Genomic DNA, 21,615 nt, shown 5'->3' with positions numbered 1-21,615 from the left:
GGTTGTCAGCTGCAGAGCGAAAGTATGTTCTTGCTTGTAGCTACAAGGGGCGAGGTGTAACACTATACCGAATGAAACCACCTCACTGGTTCTTAAAATAAACAGCTCCTCCTGAGCCAGCTCTGGGTCTCTATGGTTCCCACGCAGTGAGAATTTCTAAGCAACGCAATACTTATTGATCAACACTGTATGTGGCTTACAAGTGTCTCTAAGGCAGCAGTCTTCTGATTTAGCCAGTGTTTTAGCTCTTAGCAGTAACGTTTGGGCACTGCACCTTGGGAAGTCTGTCAAGCAGAGGCACAGACCAGATTCAACTGTGTCGTGTCTAGTCGTGAGTGCTGCAGAGGCTGTGCTTCGAACAGACCTGCTCACTCTAAGTGCATCTCAGAGGTCTCGGTACACACGCCAGTGACCCTCCTGGCTTATCTCTCCGTTTAGTTTTCCACTCGCCCTTTTGGCAAAAATATTTTTGATCTCTTTTGATGATCCTCTGTGGTAAAAAATGACTGGAAGTCCCGAGTTTGAGCCTATTTCACTAGCCTGGCCGTGGTCAGGTTTATCCACACAGGGGTGCATAACCGTCGGAGGACCCCTGTGGCATCAATGTGAGACATATTTGGGTTAACATGTTCAGTGTTTTGTGTGTGCGCTGAAAAATCGGGACGGTTTTTCGTATTTTAATACGTGTCGAATACGCAGCCTACGTACTATGATACAGTGCGCGCTAATACTTCAGTGGACACAAGTATTCTGAGTCTGTAGTTGATTTGGCCAATTTGCTCGTGTATGTTAGATACAAGTTTGAGGGTACGTCCCATGAGGACTTTCTATTCTGTAAGCTGCTACCAACAGGAACTACAGGAGTGCACATTTTTCAGCTTCTGAATGAATTTATCGAAGAGAATGGCATCGACTGGATAAAATGTCAGAGTTTGTACAGACGGTGCTAGAGCAATGACAAGCTGACATATTGGTGTAGTTGCATGAATTAGAGAGGTTGCTCCAGAAATGAATGGACGCATTGCAACATTCACCGCGAGACCTTTACTGTCAAGAAAATGTCTGACGATTTAAAATCTGTTAGACTCTGTTGTGAATTGTATCAAGGCTCAAAAAATTAATTCACATCTGCTTTGCTCGACTAAATAGGCTCACCCCTCTCACTGAAATTGTGCTTTTTTATTATTTTTATTTGTTGTTGTTACCGTTTTTTTTTCTGTAAAACAGTTTGAGAAGCCACCTTTAAAGGCACTATATCAAATAAAGCTTATATTATAATACTTATTATATGTATGTGTGAGTGTGTGTGAACACGCGCTCATGTTGGTCATTGAGAATTTCTGGGGTTCCTATGAGATGATGACTTGTAGGTGGTACTTGGATTCTTTGGTTGGATTAGGGGTAGTACTTGTACTTGGTCCAAAAAGTTTGAGAACCACTGGCTTATCAGATTCGGAGTCACGGTAGCCCAGAGCTCATCTCAAGAAACAATGGGAGCGAGGAGGGAGACACTACTATTCCATCAGAGCTCTCACTTGTACTGTATGTATTTGTAAACCTCGAAGCAAATCTGAATTGTTAAATTCCTGGTAGTTTTCCACACACTCGAATTCGCACAAGTCAAATGTTAAACGTTAAACCCGAAGAGCGCTCATACTTATTGCTTGTTGTGGCAAGGTGTGCAAGCATTACTCACCACAAATAATAATAGTAAATAGATTATTGTTGACTAATAAAGAAGTGTATTCCTTTATGAAGATAAACCAGTGTGACAGGCACTGATCACTGGCTGAGAGGAGGCAGCTGTCTGTCCTGAGAGACGGACCTGCAGACCAACCATCTGAGACGATTGGGCTGTGAAGACGCTGCTGCAGAAGTGGCCCAGGGCCCTGACAGCAGCATGTTCCCAAACGCTTCTTATTTTTGGTTTTGAAAAATTAAGGAGAACTGTTGCACGACTCTGTCGCTCACTTTAATTTTTACCAGCACGTGAGACAACCAGTTCGTTATCTCACTTTCCAAAAAAAACGGCTAAGATTCTTTTTTCTTCTTGTGTCACATCTCCGCTCTTTTCTTGAGCCTAGACCCCTTTGACTGCGTCCCGCACAGAAGCAACGAGAGATTAGGGTTTACAATATCTGTCGTTGTTTATAGCTATGAGATTAGGACTGTTTTCATTAGGGTAAACCGAACATCTGGAAAAAAGAAAAAAGAATAAAAAGAATGCCTGTCAGTGCAAAAGAACAATGTTCTCTTCAGGCCGATGCAGAGCAACTCTCAATGGGAAAGACCGATATTCTCTTAAGACAGATGCGGAACGACTGAGCGGGAAAGAACGTTCTCTTACCCGAGAGCAACAGTATGAGGCAGACTGCAAAGAAGTCTGGGTACTCAGCCAAGCCGGGTGAGTTCATGTGGAAGTAGGTACTGAAGAACTGTCCAATTCGTTTGCCTAGAAGTTCGTCAAAAGTGCCACTCCAAGCTCTCGCTACGCTAGAGGTTCCTGTGGGAAAAAAAAAGAAGCTACGTTCTAACATGGTTTTCTCACCCTTATTGCTATTAATGCAAAAGCAGCCATATCACCCTGGAACTCACAACTGGCAACCCACTGAAGCCCAGCAGGTGTGAGCCTGGTCAGTACCTGGATGGGAGACCTCCTGGGAAAAACTAAGGATGCTGCTGGAAGAGGTGTTAGTGAGGCCAGCAGGGGGTGCTCACCCTGCGGTCCATGTGGGTCCTAATGCCCCGGTATAGTGACGGGGACACTATACTGTATAAACAGGCGCCGTCCTTCGGATGAGGCGTAAAACCGAGGTCCTGACTCTCTGTGGTCATTAAAAATCCCAGGGTGTTTCTCGAAAAAAGTAGGGGTGTAACCCCGGCGTCCTGGCCAAATTTCCCCATTGGCCCTTACCAATCATGGCCTCCTAATAATCCCCATCTCTGAACTGGCTTCATCACTCTGCTCTCCTCCCCACTGATAGCTGATGTGTGGTGAGCGTTCTGGCGCACTATGGCTGCCGTCGCATCATCCAGGTGGGGCTGCACATTGGTGGTGGTGGAGGGGAGTCCCCATTACCTGTAAAGCGCTTTGAGTGGAGAGTCCAGAAAAGCGCTATATAAGTGTAAGCAATTATTATAATTAATTATTATTAAAAGGATGCGATCATCAGTAAACGTTGCGTCTTGGCCACCCCATCCCCCGTGTTGGTATTGTGAGGAAAGGAAAACTGCAACGATAGATCGCATTTTTGTGAGAGTAAGTAAAAGTGAAATCGTAATTTTAACAGGCGCAAATAACAAAAAATATTCTGAAGCATTATTTACACTCTATATCAATGTAATGAAGCAACTTTTTGATTTTGGTCATGTGTGAGCTTAGCAGTATTTTATACTCAAAACTTGATTAGCATTGTAGGGGAGCTTACAGTATTATTAGGCTTTTATATACTGTATATGTATAAAATAGTACTTTTTTTCCCATTGGGTAAAAGTCAATCCTCAAGAAGTCTATTTTTATAGCCCTTTTTTGGACAAGCAAGGCATGCAACCCTCCTAAATCCCAGCATAATCCCCTTCCTGAAGAACTTTAAATCACTACAACAGTAAAAACGACTTCATGACTGAAGCTTGTACAGCTTCTTGTTTGACATTCTGGGCAACGTGCTGCATGTGACAGCCTACTGCGGATCCTGCTGTATGTCCCTGTGATTTAATCACAATAAAGCAGACGGTTAAGGGTATTTATTCAGCAGAAGCACCAAATACAAGAAACCAAAAAATGTTTTTCTTATTTATAGTACCCTTCCGATTTCCCCATCATTCGAAAGATTTTAGACAAGAGAGACAAGAGATTAAAATCATGCTTTGCTGCTCTGGCAGCTGTTTTCAATCCATACACTCAGGAAGGCCAAATTTATCTTTTTCCCAGATGACTGCTTATGCACTGTGTGAACTCTCTTAAATTCACTTTTTTTTAATCCTCGTGACACTCAGGCCACGATGCAGAAACGATGATTTTCCCATTGTTTTTTCACGACCACAGAGGATCCGGTGAACAAAAGCGGCTCGCTTTGAAGGACCTCTCACGAAAGTTTCACATGTTTATCACCAGCTTTTAAAACAACATGTTCCTGAGCATAACTTTTACAAAGCCATTTGGTAACGGAGTTCGGGAAGAATTCTCCTGAGCAGGACTAGAGCCCTTGGTGATGACCTACTGTATGAAGGCATCCTAAACTCCCAGCTGAACTATGCTCTCGGAGTAATAAGACGGTGAAGATGTTTCAACAGCCGCCTGTCACGGTTATAGTCCCCCCTCCTTAAGGGTGCTCCAGGCCTTTCACTTAAGACTTTATTCTGTGCACCTGATTCCTATTCCCAGCCCGCCTTATAAGCCAGGCGCTGACGCTCATCCCGGCTCTGCATCTAATTTCCGTATCATGCGAGTCCGGGATCTGGAAGCGCCTGGTCCCGTTAAGGTTTTAATCTCTGTTCCCGTTCCCTGTCCGCCGGTTCCGACCCGGTTTCTGGTTTTAATTCCTAGTTTTGATGGATCTCCTGGTTTTGGACTTACCCTTGTGTTTTGGATACCCTCTAAGGATTATTCTTTTGGATTGTTTGCCTCGGCCACACCTCCCCCGTGCACCAGCGCACCTTGGACACGCCCCCCTGTCTTCAGCCCCGTATTCCTGCATGACGTTTCCCCAGTGTTTCCCCACTTCTTCGGATTGTGTCGTCCGCATAGGGTCCGAAAAGAACTGTTCGTTACACCGCCTACGCCAAACAGTTTTTGAAGAAGCGGTCGAGTCGCGAGGCCCTGGTCTTGTGCTCACCTATCACATAGGACAGGATGAGGTTCCAGCCGGTGATGAAGGCCCACAGCTCTCCGACCGTGACGTAGCTGTAGAGGTAGGCGGAGCCGGTCCTCGGCACGCGGGCCCCGAACTCCGCGTAGCACAGGCCCGCCATGACCGACGCCAGCGCGGCGATCAGGAAGGACAGGACGATGCTGGGCCCCGCGTCTCCCTTGGCCACCTCCCCGGCCAGCACGTACACCCCTGCCCCCAGTGTGCTGCCCACGCCCAGGGCGACCAGGTCCAGGGTGGACAGGCAGCGGCACAGCTTCGAGTCCTCTGGGCTGTCCGCGTTCACCGCCTTCCTCCGCATCAGGCACCGCAGTAGCGTCAGCACGCGGCCACACATCTTCGCGGCACGGCTCTGGGGAGGAAAACCGCCCAGATTCCGGTTACAGGGCGGGCACCGTCACGGCCAGGCCTGGGAAGCAGAGGCCCTGTTCACCTTTCCAGAGCAAATTCCAGTTGCTGTCATGGTCAGTGACTGACAGACAACAAAACAACCAAACGCTGACTGAAAAGGCAGCGTTGAGCCGAAAACATACTGTAACTTGCCGACATTGTAAAAACTTAACGTGCTAAGGAAACATGTGCGGCTCGACAACTGTTGAGTCACTGAACACCGCCGTTCAGAACTCTGCATTGTTCAGATCATGCAGGACACATTGTGGAGGCACGCTCAATAAGAAAAGCCTCGACAACAGGCTAGAAACCTTTTATTGTGCTTTAACTTCTACAGGTTGATCTACATTCTAAATGTTCTTTCGTTCCATCTGGAAGGACTGTGTTCTTCTGCAATACAAAAGACATCATTTTCCTGCCAGTATTTAGATTCACAAATTTTCAACAACATGCAAAAAGAGTTCTATAGGTAACATGGCAAGTGACCTAACAGGTTCTTTTTTCACAATATATATGACAATAGCGATGGCCTCAGTCAGATATGAGCTCACTAAGTTTTTCTAAGTGCTGTTATTTTAACAGGGAGGGGAGGAGCTGCAGCACTGAAAGGAATTGGGCTGCAGTGTAAAACCTTCACAACCACTGTCTGCTTTAACCTCTAACACATGGCTGGTATTTCAATAGGAAACCTCATTCCTCCTTCCATACACATCACGTATCAAAACGGCTGCTTAAGTACACGTTTTGTTCAGACAGGCAAAAGTGTTCCAGCTTTTCTACAGCTTTCACTTGAACCTCAGAGCTTGCAAGAAAACATTTCAAAGAGTAGGCAGTGTGGCTAAACCATTAACACTGCTGTCATATTTAAGGGGTAACTGATTTTATCTGTCCTTTTCGACTTCGTGCATTTTATGTATATAATTTGAAAAACACTATGCAATGAAAAAAAGTAACCAGACAGAATTAAAGAACACGGACTGTATCCAGATGCACTAAGACAGACTTTTATCTACACTCTAGCAGTTTGAAATGCTGGATGCGTCACCAGTGTGCTTAAATGAATTAAGCATTTCTAACTTGACTCTCCACTACAGTCTATGAGCTCTGGGAACATTTTCCTGCAGTTGTTTTGCTGGTACAGTTAGCGCAGTTGAGAACATCAAAAACTGTTTTAGTTATATTTATGCACAGAGGGGTCAAAATAAAAGAGACACCTCAATCAGCATTTCAAATATGTCAAATGTTAATACTTAAAAGAAAGGCAGTGGGGAGACATGCAAAGACATTCTGTTAAATACAATTTAGGCTGTTCTCCATGCGTCCCCATTTCATCTTTTGTAAAAAAGGATGATGTGAATTCAGATGTCCCCATTCGAGAGATTTTTATGCTTTGTTCCTCAAATGAAAAGAAACAGTCCAACTGGATTCTGAGTCATTGAACCTTTGGCTACTGTCCAGGTATTTGACAAGGACAGCCACTCCACAACAGCTTGCTTTGGAATATTTGTTTCATTTGTTTAATGCCACAGAAGTGTGTAATTTTGACAAAGATCACTCTGGCAATTGTCCCACACTTCATTTATACTCAGCAAAGCGAAACGTGCATATTGATTAAATTTCAAGAACAGCGACATCTTTCCTGTACTTGTGCTCACGTATTGTAAGTGGAGTCTAATTATTAACCCTGGAAAAATACAATTAAGTCTCCAACAGAAGCCTTCATTACCATAACAATGTGAGCTAAATACAGATTTTCGGGAGGAATGGTCCGAGAGGGCAGTGGAAGATGAGCGGTTCTCAGCTCTCAAAGGCTCCCGGCCCAGAGAGGACTTGGCAGGTCCAGTCCAAAGGCCACTTTCTCCTGCCTGTAACTTTCCTGGGCTCGGGCCCACAATCACTCGCTGCCTCAAGCCAACTCGGACTGTCTCTGCCCTTGGGATTCTCTCCCCAGGGGCTGATGCTTTTCTACATTCTTCAATCGCTTCAGAAAGGCATTAAACTCAAGCCAAACTGTTTCTGGATGCTGGCACAAGTGTGTTAGAGGGAGATTCAGGACCTTGATTTCATTAGAATTGATTATTCCAATACTGTAACATGTAAAAACTTATACAGTATTTCACAATCAAATACCACCAAACAAATTTCATTTTGAAAGTCAGAGTCCCTTCATTGGTGGAGTTGGCCTATATTTTGTATAAGAAATTGCCTTTCAATGCTTTGCTTTCACAAATCCAGCTACAAAAAGCTTAAGCATGAATGGTAGTTTACAGGAATGCACATTTCCTTTAATTTTTGTACAAAGATTTTCAGAAACATGTTAAACAAGTAACATGCTTTAAACTTCGATGTTCAAAACCTTTTAAATGCATATCTGAAACTGCATGGTAATGAGGCTAACAAACACTGTCACACCTCTTTCATAAAAACTACTCAGCTCAATAAAATAATTGGCATAAAAACCATGGAAAAATAAAAATTTACATACACATTCCAGAGCCACTGTTACATTCTTTTTTGCTCAAGTCCTTACTAGTCTCTTTCATCATTTTCACCTGACTTCTCTCCACCTGGAAACTGAAACTTTCAGCCAAAACTGTCTTATTATCAAGCAGTATGAATAATTATGTGCCAGAAATGTCATCTGCAAAATTGTAAAGGATTTTGTATGTAGTGTTTGTGAAAGTTATAAGTATTTTTTTCCTCACTCAAGTACAGCCTTTACAGATGCATCTTATAGTAAATTAGTAACTTGAATTCTATGCAACGCTTTTCAAAAAATACATTTGTAATCTGTTTTATACACATTGAAAGATTGCAGCACACACATTACACATGACCTGTTTCCAAATAACTGTGCATTCTAACGCAGAAGTAAGAAAACAGACAGCACTTACCAATTCAGCTGGTTCACAGAAAATTATATACTGTATGCCTGAATGCAAATATGTTCACGTTTTCCCTTTTTGCAAAGTAGCCGTGCTAGTCAGCCATCGGAGCGTCTGGCAGGCGCTGGCTGAACTGACGTGGAAGAGCGTGCCCAACACACAGCACAGAGCAACGGCCGTGCAGACTGTCCTGGACACAGTCGAACTAAAAATGGCTCAAGTTCAACTCCTTAGTCTTCCACTCACATGCTTTCCCCTGACACTCTGCACCCCAGGAGGGCTATTTTTAAGCCTCCCTTGGCCTTCCCAGCTCTCTCTGCTCTCTGATCATGTTCTGCCGCTGGCCTCAGGACCTGGCCGTGACCAGCATGCCTTCGCAGCTGTGGCCCTGCCGGGGAGCCGTCCTCTGACTGCCCGCGCCGCGGACCCCGCCGGTGGGGGGCGGTGCCGCGCCAGAAAGACTCGGCTCTCCGCTCACGGTGGGCCCCTCGCGCGACAGCCAATCACACCCGGGCCCGGCGAATGTCGCCTGCGGACCTCAAACGCAGATGCACATGAGACAGCCCCAGACGCTAAATGCTTGCTCACCACTGACAAATGGTTAGGCAACTGGCTTTGACAAACACTGGAGCAGGCACTATTGTTTATCTTGTGCAGCTAAAAGCACCAGAGCTGATTGGCAGAGTGAGGGTAGAGGAGCCGAGAAGGGAGTAAGTGAGCAGATCTACATTGCACAATATTCCATTAGGCAGGAGAATCATGCAAACACTGCACAAAGAGCACGGGAGGCAAGGGGCTGATCCGGTGCATTCTGACAGCAAGAAAACACCGTCACCAGTTTCTCTGAAATGACGCTAGGGGAAACAAACTAAATGTTTAGGGCTCATTGGGTCTGTCAACATATTTTGATAATCGATACATATGTAAAGGAACATATTACCTTAATGGTTTGGATCTAGAACGACAAAATGAGACAAAAGAGGAAATTACTCCCCTTGAAATACATTTTCAACAGTACAGTATGTAACATAATAAAATCTATAACAAGAGTTTAACAATATACTGGACATATAATTAGAAGATATGTATTGTTGTACACAATATTTTTTGTTGTATAAGTTATACCATGTCATTTTCTATGTCAGTTTCTTAGGTTCGATGTACTGTAGAGGTGTCCTATTGTACAGAACTTTTAAAACATTCACAATCCTAATATTTCAATTTGAAAAAAAAATACACACTCAAAAAAATTACAGAAACTAGAAAACAAGGTAATAAAATATAGTTCACATAGGTAGCTGCATCAATATGTGTAGGCTACACGGAAAAAAGTAAAGGTTTATTCCACGTTGAAAAGAGAAGAAAAGAAACATGTTTCGACTGCGGAGCCTTCTTCATGTGTCACACCCGAAGAAGGCTCCACAGCTGAAACACTGCGTTTCTTTTCTTTCTTTTCAGCAGGGAATAAACCTTTATTTGTTCCTAATAAAAACATATAGCCTTGTGTATTAAATAGCATCACGGTTGTTTAATCTTCTCTGGTCTCCACACAGCTGGTCACTGAAACTGTACGACAAAGCAAGATGGAGTATAAAAAAAAGTCATGTCTGCTCCCTGCACTTCTTAAACTGTAGCATTCTTCACACACAAAAATAAACTGTCTTAAGCTTTTTACTGGCAAGATACAGGTAATGTATTTCAAGCTAAAGTAGGAATACACTCTACCCTGTCTTCTGATGAAAACCTTGAGGTGTTGAAGTTATGTTTCAATAATTACTTTGACTGAAGGCCCTGGTTTAAAGACAAGAAATTAATGCAATCCAGTGGCTGCTCACAAACTGCATCTCTACTCACAGCTTCCAACAGCTGGTCCAGACTGAAGTTAATCTAACAGCAGAAGCAGCTGATGGCACCAGGGACACCCGGCAAAACTGACAATCCCAAATTCTGATACAATTGCTACAATTGTTACACAACACTTCGAACAACATGGAATGAAATATGCAGAAACCAAGCCATCTGTGACTTTGGAATATTTGTGAATTTCTTCTTAAATCACTGCGAGACGGGGCCTAGGAGTGCAAAATGTCGAAGTAAAAGATGCTACCGCAAGCTTTACAGTGAACTAGGAACTGAGTTTTGCATTTCATACACCAAGAACAAGCACTGGGATTCACAGTCACAACTTTGACAGAAACATTTGATTTTATGCCCAGTGGCTTTTAATTCTATTATGACCAGCCCTTAAATATGGAGACAAGTTATAGAGAGAACAGCAAAGTTCCAAATTCTTGCTCTGGGGCACCATATCCTTCACGTTTTAGATAGAAAAGGGGCTTCCTGGTGCTGCGAAATTGCAAAAGAGTATCAATTCCGATTCTCCTTATAGTTAAGCAATTTTTGATATGTTAAGCCTTCGCCCCTTCCTAACAGCACTACCCCCAGTAGGGAAGAGGTTTTAGGCATGAGACTCCACATTGAAATGGTTTTCAACACGCTTTTCTTCTGGGTAAATGCGTTTGGCAGGACCCCAGGCTGCCGCTGTGTAAGAAAGAATGAAGCTGGACTACAGCCGTCGGAGGCCTGACAAACGCAGTGGCTTCAGACTCCCAGCGTCGCGACGGTGCACTTCAAAGGACAAATGCCGACGCGCAGAAAGACGTGCAGCGGATTTTGGCAGCAGGTCCGTGTGAAACGCAGAGCCGCCCCGGGAACCGAAGTCTGGTTTGGAACTTGGACAGAGGACACAGTAACAGAAGGAAGGCCATTATGGCTTTGCAATATTTTCGCGCTACTTAATAGGCTTTCAGATTACTTTACCGCCACGGGTTTCCGATATTCCATGAGTCTGTTTATTTGTTAAACTGATTGAACAGAGGGAAGGTTGCAAACGAGAGGCGGTCATTCAGCCCCTTTGCTAGTTTGCAGTTAATTGATCCAAGGATCTCATCCAGCTGTTTTTCTTTTTTGCTGGGTACTTCAGCAAAATGGCTGGGTAGCTTGTCCCATACTCCCACAACCCTCTGTGTAAAGAAGAGCCTCCTGTTCTCAGCTTTAGATGCACTTCCACATAGTTCAAACCTGTGTCCTCTGGCCACAGGCCGCTCTGCAGCCTGCATAAGAGAGAGGTATTTACTTCTGCTTTCTCCTCAAGTATAGTGGCATTCAAGCCTTTTGCTCAACCCACTGACATCTGTACTAAACCAGTATAATTATACCCTGAATCATAGTTCAGCTGGAAGCAGAACTGAAAAACTGACATGAAACAGACAAAGGGCAATGCTTTGGAATGCACAAGTGATCACTGGGATAACATCTAACTTATACAAACAGAATCTGCTTTAATGTTAATTTTCTGAAGATTACATCATGTGGCAGTGTCCCTGAATGTAAAAATTAATTTCCTATTTAAAGGTGCAACATGTGGGACTTTTCTGAAGGGTGCAAGACATTATTAACCACAACCAAGAAAAACAATCAGAACAAGAAATGTAGTTTCATTGAACAAGACAAATTCAAAACTTAATAAATCTGCTTAATAAATCAAACAGAAGCATGAATTCTGTGCTATCTATTCTAGTGCTTTATTACTAGTAAATTATCCTCATAGGTTTTCTCTTCAGAGACTGAAACTTTATGCATGACCATTAGTAATATTGCACAACTTAAGCAACTGAATTTAGCAATTAAATGGATAAATGCTGGAGCTATTAAGCATGTTTATTCCCTTAATTTAACGAACCAAAACATTTTCATTTTGTGCTTCTGTGTTGGTGCTTGTCAAATCATTAATCAAAAGGGGAATGTTTTACTAAACCATCAAAGCACACTTAAAGGTTATTCCTAAAATTTCAGGTCTGTAATAAACTAGCAGGAAATGTGCTGACAGGACAGAGAGGTCTCGGCTGGAGCCGACGGAGCTTCACAAACAGCAACAGAATATGTGCAGCTGGTCTCAGCAGTTTTACTTTAGTTAAACAAAGAAGCCGAATGAACAGATAGAGCTGTGTTTGTCTTGCCTGATTGAGACAGCGAGAAATATACGCAGTGACCCACACTGCCTACCAGTGAAGTCAGGGGGGAACCTTCAAGAGAAAAGTTAATTAGTAAGAAAAAGAAATTTGAGGAAGTGCTTATAGAACATGGGGGGGGGGGGGATTTTGTGAAACAATGTGGGTAACTGAAGCATACGAAAGACTGTAACAATATAACTGCAACACACAACAGTGTGTCCAGAAACACGCGTGGCTCTCAAGTGGCTCACAGCCAGCAATGGGTGCCCAGGTGTCACCAGGTCGAGTCTAGGCCATGACACTAGCTGACAAGGACTGAGCAGGAAGGCACAAAATCAGCAGAGCACGACCTGGGTAGGGCAGGGAACCGCGGACCAGGGTCCTCCCTGTTGTTGGCAGAAGAGTGAGCCTGTGATGTCTGGAGAACCTGCAAGCTTGACGCACTGGTTGGGGAAGACACAGGCACACCACAGCTCCGCGCTCTCCCACACACACCACTGCTCTGTACGCAGAGGAAAAATGGCGCCAGTACCCAGGGCCCCTAAAGCTGGACCACTGCATCTCAGCTCATCACAGTCATGGGTCAGAAGCCACCGATTCTTGTGGCTTTCAAGTTCCCCTGCTCATCTCTGCATCAAGTTACAAGCTTTCCGGAGCTTCAAGCGAACCCACTGTTGCCTGGCTTGGCTGGCGCAGCGTCCTCGGACGACGGCGACAGCCGGCGGGGTTTGGGGAGCCGGTATCATCAGCGGAGTCGCGAGGGACTGAAGAACAGCGCCACCGTGATGCAGCTGCCACCCTTCATGCCGGAGAGGGAAGATGACATTATTTTGCTGCCACTCCAGTGCAAGCGTAAGCAACCACACTTCCCGGACGGTATGTTGAGTAGCGCCCTCGGGCTCACGTGGGTATGCGCCCTCGCCGCTGCCGCCTCAGGTCGGCCCCCCCACCAATGGGGACTCGAACCCGGGCCTCCGGCGTCACTCAACAGGGACCCAGCCGGCTGAGCTAAAGGGAGATCTCCCCTCAGCCCGACCGCTGCGGCCCCTGCTATTCACAGGGAAGGGCGGTGACGTCACCGCGCTGGTAAGCCGGCTCTCGCAACCTGTAATGCCGGCCGCCTGCGTCACAGTCGCTGTGGTGTGATTAAGCAGCCTGTTCACAACTCCGTCTGAGACAGCCAACATCCCTCAAGTTTCTCTCCAGCTTACTTTACTGGCGGAGAGCAGGGATGGAAATAACAAGCCGCTCAGAACAGAAGTCACTCTCACCTCTGCCAGTAAGGCGTGTGGAGATTGCGGCATGTTGAGAGATGAATGGATCTGATGTCTGGGCACGCTGGAGGAGTGCAGGAGTCTTCTCGAGCAGCAAGCCTGTCTTTGACAACTAGCATTTCCAGTTTGGGTGGTCATATAATGAATGGGAAGCAATTCCACATTTTAAAAAAAATGGCATTCGGCTCTACACTGTGATTTATACCTCAACATCCAGTGCAATGATAAAATTCCTTCATTCCAATCAGTCACTGAATAGAATAAATGTGAGCTGGTCTCATGTTACCAGACTGAGCTCTTTGAAAGGGAGCTCTCTTTTTATCACAAATACTTACAAAGGCTTAATGTATACAAGCCATAACACTGGTAAAATGTTGTTATGAAATATCAGGACAAAATCCCTGGAACATACATGCAAAGCACTATGAAGCACAGGATATTAAAAGAGAAACATAAACCAACACAGCCTGAGGGTTCTTGTGAAACTCCTTATCTATTAGAAGATCAGAGAAGCCCTTACATGCTCAACTGCAGAAAGAGGGATTTTACCCCAGTAATAGGAAACACACCTATTTTTAAAGGTACACACCTAAAGACACTGAGGTTACTAAGTAACTTTCAAGTTATGCAACACGAAAATCCCACTGACAACCATTTGAATATTTTAACATGCATCTTCTAGTTTTAAATTTGCAATTCTGCAATTTCCGTCATGGGATCAATAAAGTATCTATCTATCTAAAACTTTGGGGCACTCCACCTCTTGACTATCAATCAGAAAATGTAAAATGATGACCTTAAAACAAACACTAAGATGAAACATTCTATACAATATACAGTAGGATGCACTTCTTAGTTGCTGTATTAGAAAACTGGATTACCTGGAATGATATATAATGTATATACCGTTTTAAATTTTGACTCCAGTAAATACACTTAGAAAACTGCTTGTCAACTCCAGTCAATTCATGGTAAATAATCAAAGGCATCCTTGGCTTCAAAGAAGCCCCAGTAAATCTCTAATGCTTTATGGTGCAAAACAAACCAGAGCTCAACAGCGATATTATCAGCAAGACACTGTAAAAGCAAATCACACAACCTAAATGCAGCCATAACACTCAATGCCACTTTAAAAGCAGCTCTTTAGAACAATCACAGTTATGGTCCTTCCTAGATTAGAAGTCTAGACTTCAATCAGCTTTAGCAAAGCGTGTATAAATTTAACATCCAGACATATTAGTTCCAAGAACATGAGCCAATTTGATATAAAGAACAACTCCATGTATTGTGAAACAGCCTTTGTTTACCTACTTTAAACAAACTATACAACATCTAAAGACCAGTATTTGTAAAAATCTAGAATACATGATTCCAAAGACAAAATAAAACTGTAAAATAATATCCTGTGGATCAGGGAAAATTACATGTTCAGCTTTATCCCAACTATAATCGCTGTCATACTTAGGCAATCTAGTTGTCCATCTTTGTGGAAGACAAGGGACACACATAAATACCTGTTCATCCTCCAAAGAGGGAAATGTTCAATTGCAGCTAATCCACAAACTCATATTATCACATGCAATAACACATTTGCCCCCGGACACCTCCTTAGGAAACACTGTCTTAAGACAGGGAAATGGCACATGCTGATTCACTCTTCAGTTAGTGATCCAAGTTCAGTGTGTAGTGGAGTGAACTCATTGGAGACGAAATAAAGTACTGCTGTACTGTGCTGAAGAACTGGGCAAGTTACTGAAACAGCAGTGAACAACGCAGCACTTCACTGCAGCAAATTAGTATGATCATTTTGGCCTGCTAGACCTTCTCCATTTTCATCATAACCCCAGCACACCACTGACATCCTGCTCGGCGTCATCACTGATACAGCATCATTCATACAATAATGTTGTCCAACATAGGTATTGACTGATGGCTGCGTATCACAGTACCTATTTGGATCATTGTGTAGCTGCTGGTCTGTCCAGCCGTCGGGGCCGAAGAGAGTGCTGGAGGCGCTGGTTCTGTTAACGTCACACACCCAGTCTAAGCCCTTCGGTCTGTGGCAAGCAGGAGTGGGCAGAGACTCGACCCACCTCGGCCTGACGAGGACGTGACCCATAACTGTGTCAGCAGTGTAGTGGCTTTAACAATTTAACACATTTGCACATTCACAACGTCTCAGAAGAAACGAACCACGAGGCATGGAAAAGATCTTTCCCTTGCGTGTACACCTGGCACTGCACGGAAACTGTGGTGCACATGTTGTTCGGGTGATGGTTCTGGGGCACAAGCTTTAACAAAATATTACAGGCCAGGCGATCACGGCGTTCTTGATGTATGCTGCAGATTGTTTGCTGGTTTAATCTCTAACCTGACAAAAATCAGAATTTTACACTCCCAAGAAAGCAGGCAATTTACAGGAGCATAAATAGCACTCAGACAGAAGATCCAGAAAATGTTTATTTTTACGATAGCCCCCTGTCCCTCCTCAAGTACAAGTTCCCGAAATGGTACAAGCTCAAAAGTTCAATGTGGATTAATTAAATCTTAATATTTTTTTTCATTTACTTATAAGCCCACTCCCCACAACATTTTATTTCCTATTATACCCTTAGTGCCAGCCCATCATCCCTTCAAATGCTCATTTTATTAAAAATAACAACTCATGCAACTTTTTGATTTACGACAAATACTGTTTACTCTCATTATCGGATTCAGAATGTTTCATTTAATCCACGAAAGGAACAATCCATGGAGGCAATACTACCCCAGATGACTCTGTTCCTTATTTAAGATTGTTTAAGATGTCCCAGCTCGGGAGTGCCCAGTCTCAGGAAGTGGGCTTGTTATTCAATCCCCATGGCACAGGCCTGCCTTGAGCCTTGGTATCTAGATTGCGAGACTCACCCTACCGTCCAAACACGCTGCCTTTGCCGGAGGAGCCGCAAGCAAATTGTGAAGGTATTAAAAATCTTGCAGGAAGGACTGGCTCCCAGACTGCACAGTCACGCCTCATTAACAGCAAGTTCTCAGCTGTGCAGGGAGCGTTTCCGCACCAGTCTCTTCATCATCATCATCTCTTCAGAGGTCAGGATTCTGGGCCACAAGGTGGGCAAATGCAGATGTACCATTGAGAAGTGTTACGCCACACCCCTGGAGGACTCGGCATTCCACCTTGAATTCCAACACAGTCCCCAATTAGCCAATTCATCCCAGCTTATTGAGTGCTGCTTCACAGTCTCCCCTGCGCTCAGTCTTAGGGCTCTTCCGGGCTAGAGCTACTCCTACTCTTGCAATTACTTTCTACTTGGTTTTTTGGCTTCCTGATCCTTGTTTGTTTTTCGACTGCGTTTCCTGGTGTTTTGGTTTTGGTACTTTGATTCTCGCTCCGGTTTCGACTCTCGGCTTCCTCACGGCATCACTTCTGGTTTTGTACTTTTGCACTGGCTTGTCTACCCTCGGTTTTCGGACCTCGGATTTTTCTACCGACTACGCTTCTGGAGATTGCCCTGGTTTTCTGCATAGAGTCCTCACTACTAACCCGTAACAAGAAGGACCCTCCACCCAAACTGCTTCACTCCATGCTCTGCTGGGTCCTCTCCTGTTCGTCACTGCAAATGAGAATTGGCACTCAATCTAAATTTCGGGTTAAATAAAGGATTAAAAAAATCCTAGGTGCTAACAGGTCTCAAGTTCACCGAAACACAATGGATGCACAACAGTGACCCATAAAGGAAAATCATCGTGGTGGCCAAGGGCTACTGGGGAGTTAAACTTGTTCAATGTCATGTCTAACTTGCACTTGAATTCTTTCAGAAACTCCACAAGCTGATGTGCCGATGACTTAATTACTCTTCAGATCTGTTCACAGAGAAGAATTGGTATGAAATTGTGATGCTTCACGCTTCCTGGTAGTAATTCACCTATGGGCTTAGCTACAGTAGGTAATTTCCAACCCTTAAACAATAAAATCTTCAAAACCTCTGGCTGTTTTTTAGTTTACGTATGAAATACCCTGGCAGAAAGCAGTATGTAAATTACCTTCAACAACATTAATATTGTCAAATATCAAAACTACAAGAAACCCCAATTCTGTCAATATGCAATTTCAACTGAACATCATAAACATGAATTCTTCAGTTTATGAAAGCAATTTTTCAGTAGATTAAGTGCAACAAATAAAGCAAAATAAATTTTGAGCCAGACCTGACCGTTTAGGTACATAAACCAGGTTACAAATGAGAGGAGGCCATTGGATATGTGTAGATCATTTCATTAGTAGGATCTAACTAATCTGAGCATCTCAACCAGCCGTTTCTTGACAGATGCCCGGGCTTTGACTTCAACAACATGGATAGGCTGCTTGTCCCAACCCTAAACAACCCTAAAAACGTGCCTTCTGTTCTCAGCTTTAAATGTAGTTCCCACTTCACCGGTATTTCAGAAGAATTCCGTTGTGCTGACTTAGGGCTTACAAGCAAATATATATGAAATTATTTAAAACTACAGTTGCAAAAAAAGTGACAGATAATATTCTCTCATTTTTTAACGGATGTAAAATATGAATAACGTGAAGCTTCTAAATGATGTACATTGCGTGGGATTATTGCAGGTGCTCAGAGTCTACAGGTGCATCGAGGCTGTTACGCCTGCTTTGTCAAGCAGAAGAAACTCATACGATCAACAAGTGACAGCGAATGCAGATGTTTCACTCAAGGACGTCCTCAAACAAATTCTGACCACTCAGTGATTGTAAACAAATTCTGAAACAGCTCCCAACTATTAACCCAAATGTCCCGCATGGGTAACATTGGCAAGATACTGCCGTCGCTGTGAACTTTCTTTTTATGCTGTTCAGCACATTAAGCAGGAAAAAAATGTTTACCCTTTAAGATTGTGCTGATGACAACACTGTCTTTTCTAGGTTTTATCTTAAAGCTTTTTAAAACAGCAGGTGCAGTCCTACTGTATTAAATAAAGTGTTAAAAAACAGATTGCATTTCTTATTTCTTATTCGTTTTTGAGACCTGTCCACAATTTTTTTAGAATTCAATTTGTATGCATAATATTTTGCACATTTTATACACTGTCCTTGGAATCCTGCCCTGTCCCATTGCTTATCACGACACTATGGGAGGTGCAGTGATGACAGATGACCATCGATCAAGTGCTTATGACTTGACAGAACATTACATCACAACGTCACATAACATCAGAAGGGCAGCATGTGGAATATAGACCCTAGTCATACTGTAGGTCTTTTGTTTTTAGGAAGTTTTTGATTACATGAAATTCATATCAGACTTAAGATGAACGGGTTCTGTTTCCCCAGTTAAAACACTAAAACTCTGCTAATTAAGAAACAGGGTGAATCACTTTTCAGTCCTCAGTCAGCTTGACCTTTTCAGCTTGAAGTCACAGCTTCTAACTCCAGATCCCCTCTCAGCCCTTCAGTTTGGCCATTTTCACATGGAGTGGATATTTGACGGTGATGACTATTTATGGTAGCAGTAAAACGACCATAAAATTTGTCCATACAAGTATTCTTTTCAACAAAACAGAGGTTTATGTCATTTGCAATAATCACAAGGATACTGTTTGAAATTATTGTAGTAATAAGTATATCCTACCCTCAGAGGACAGTGAAGACTTTTCACCAAACTGTGATCTACAGTAACTTAATGACCACTAATGAGGACTTGGGGGGCAGCTGACAAATACCACAAACGCCAAAAGAAAGGACCCTAAGTACATCATAGCATTTAGTTCATACTGCTGCGCTGTCGTTATGAGGACCTTGATCAACAGGTCCCCCTGAGGAAAGTGAAAGTGCAAGGTGCACAGATTAGGAATACGAGAATGGTTACAGATACCTTTCAGCCCATCTTGCCTGTTTGGTAGATAGTAGCGCGTTGAGCTGAGAATCTCCTCCAGCTGCTTCTTGAAAGACGCCAGAGATTCGGCTTCACTGACGTGGCTGGGTAGTTTGAAACCCCCAACCTCCTGTTCTCAGTCAGAAAAGCACGTCCACTGTAACTGTGTCACTTTCATTTAAAGTGCAATATATACTCAATGAAATAAACTACGGTTTATGTATAAAATTAAATTAAAAGTTAAGTAACATACCAGAGCCCTTCCTGCTCCCCGGACAGCACTCATCCTGGTTTCTCTAGTGTTAAGAAGACTAGACGGCACATTGCTGACCAACACGGGGTTAATCCCCCCAGGAATGCTGGTCCCCACCTACACAGCTGGGTGGACTGGAGCAACTGGGGTAAAGAACCTCAAGCTAGAACAGCAACGTCTGCAGCAGGAGCTTGAACCCACAACCCCGCAGGTTGCCTGCCTGCCATGCTAGAACATCCCCACCCAACTAAAACAAGCTGTGCATAACGCGTGACTCCTGAGGAAAGTGCACCGTGTGTGGACTGCACCAGCGATCATTAGCGCGTCCTGGAGGGGTGGGAAACAAGGACGATGGAAACAAAAAAGGGAGGAAAAATGTCAACGTCACCAACTGGAAAAAAAAATGGCATATCTTGGCACCGTAGTGTGACAAACTGCATACGGGTGCTGGGGTTCGTGTTTCACACACAAAACTGCTGCTTGTATTTAGAAGGACTCATTTAAAGAACGTGAACAAAAGGTGTTAATGCAGGTATGAGAAGAAGATTCGTTTTGTGTATGAGTCCTGGATATTTTCAGATCCCCGCTGTGTTGGTTTTTACTGAAACTATTCTTCCGGAGTGTAGCTGTGTCTTACTGTTTAAGAGTTCTCACTGAGGACACCACCGTGGCTACAGAAAAGTTTGTTGATCACAATAGAGAATGTCTTTGGACCACATCATACATTCTTACGATTACTTTTGTGAGGTTGACAAGCTATATTCTACAGATACTTTTGTGAATCATTTAATTTATGTTACATGCTGGAACAGAAATCTTATCTAAGTTGAAAACTGCAATGGGATTTCTTCAGGAGAAACACATCAGAACATTTCCTTGTACAGCCAAATAACTTAATCTGAATCCAATGGGGTAAGTCTGCCAAGGTAGGGCTTAATACAAACCCTTCTAGCAAAGCAAAGGGATGAATACAAAAAGCGCCACCTATAAAATATGGAAGAGTATTCCTGATTCAGTGACCAGAAACTACTCTGAACTGACGAGAGCTGAGCAAATATGAAACACATCTATTTGTTAATGTTTGCCACAAAGAAACTAAAAGCGTATTTCCAACTTTATCATGTTTTAACGCTCTTGTATAAATGCCTCTGATTACAAAACTGAATAACAGGCTGGCCCCTGGCATTTGTTATTCTGAACTGTCAAGAGCATGGTCAAACGAGATAAAGGAAGTCTGCTGTTGTTTCAAGCACGCTGTTTGAGGCCTCGGACTCAGCACATCTTTCATACCTTTTTTTCTCTCATTTCAGATGATTCTCAAAACAAATGAGGGGCCATCTGTTGCTGAACAAAAATGTTTAGTTAAACTAAGCAGAAATTATTTACTCACTGATGCCTGGCAGGCCTTTTACACTTTCTCTGACGATGTACCTCTGATATATCCACAGTCCAAACAGCTCCATGAGAGTGCTGAAAACAAACACGGTGTACTGTATCACCCTAAAAACACAAAACTAAAGGATAGCGCAGGTTATTTCTGCTGGGTGCCTCCTGCATGTTGGATTCCAAGAGGACTACGGATCTGTTCATGGAAAAGGGTTCCTATTGTATGAGTTTGACTTACATAAACCCACAGCTGGGCTTCAGCGCATTAGAAATATAAAAAAAGATATATATTGATTTTTAAAAGATATGTTTTTAGGGTTATCAACCCTGCCAAACTATGTGTAGAAGACTTTGAAAGATAAACATAAAGATTGATTTTGCACTGCCATATGACAACAAACCTTAAAATGCACTCTACGTTCAATCCTGCATATAGACTCCATTATACGGTACGTTATCCAGTGAGCCAAAAAAAACAAAACAAATGTTAAATCTAATCAAAATTAGAGGAAATGTATCCACATACTGGGCCAAATATCTTCCCCAAGTCTAATGAAAAATGTACCCAAAATTGAATTCAAATGAATAATCACACTATTCTGGCAGATGACTTTCCTGGAGAAGGCTGGATTTTGTCATTCATAAAAGGAAGTACTCCAAACTAACAAAAACT

General features: G+C 43.3%; 1 protein-coding gene across 8 annotated transcripts in view; it reads right to left on the bottom strand.

Moving 5' to 3' along the window:
* The window catches only part of slc7a2 (solute carrier family 7 member 2), a 41,027-nt gene that overhangs the window by 17,044 nt on the left and 2,368 nt on the right, over positions 1-21,615 (bottom strand). For 2 of the 8 annotated variants that reach the window (XM_088635810.1, XM_088636168.1), the window contains exons 2-3: positions 4,836-5,220; positions 2,348-2,503 (exon numbers count right to left, since the gene is read on the bottom strand). In XM_088635810.1, the coding sequence (XP_088491936.1) occupies positions 2,348-2,503; positions 4,836-5,205 (526 nt within the window). In that variant the 5' untranslated portion in view covers positions 5,206-5,220. Of the gene's footprint in view, positions 1-2,347; positions 2,504-4,576; positions 4,814-4,835; positions 5,221-5,569; positions 5,649-8,152; positions 8,775-19,556; positions 19,789-20,946; positions 21,027-21,615 lie in introns of those variants that run through there. The other 6 variants (XM_088636082.1, XM_088635988.1, XM_088635631.1 and 3 more) reach the window with 6 other exon arrangements.

This window comes from Lepisosteus platostomus, chromosome 1, assembly GCF_059453375.1.
Source record: "Lepisosteus platostomus isolate fLepPlt1 chromosome 1, fLepPlt1.hap1, whole genome shotgun sequence".
NCBI classification, from domain to species: domain Eukaryota; kingdom Metazoa; phylum Chordata; class Actinopteri; order Semionotiformes; family Lepisosteidae; genus Lepisosteus; species Lepisosteus platostomus.
Note: the sequence above shows the minus strand (reverse complement) of the source record. Positions and strands in the feature narration are given on the sequence as shown.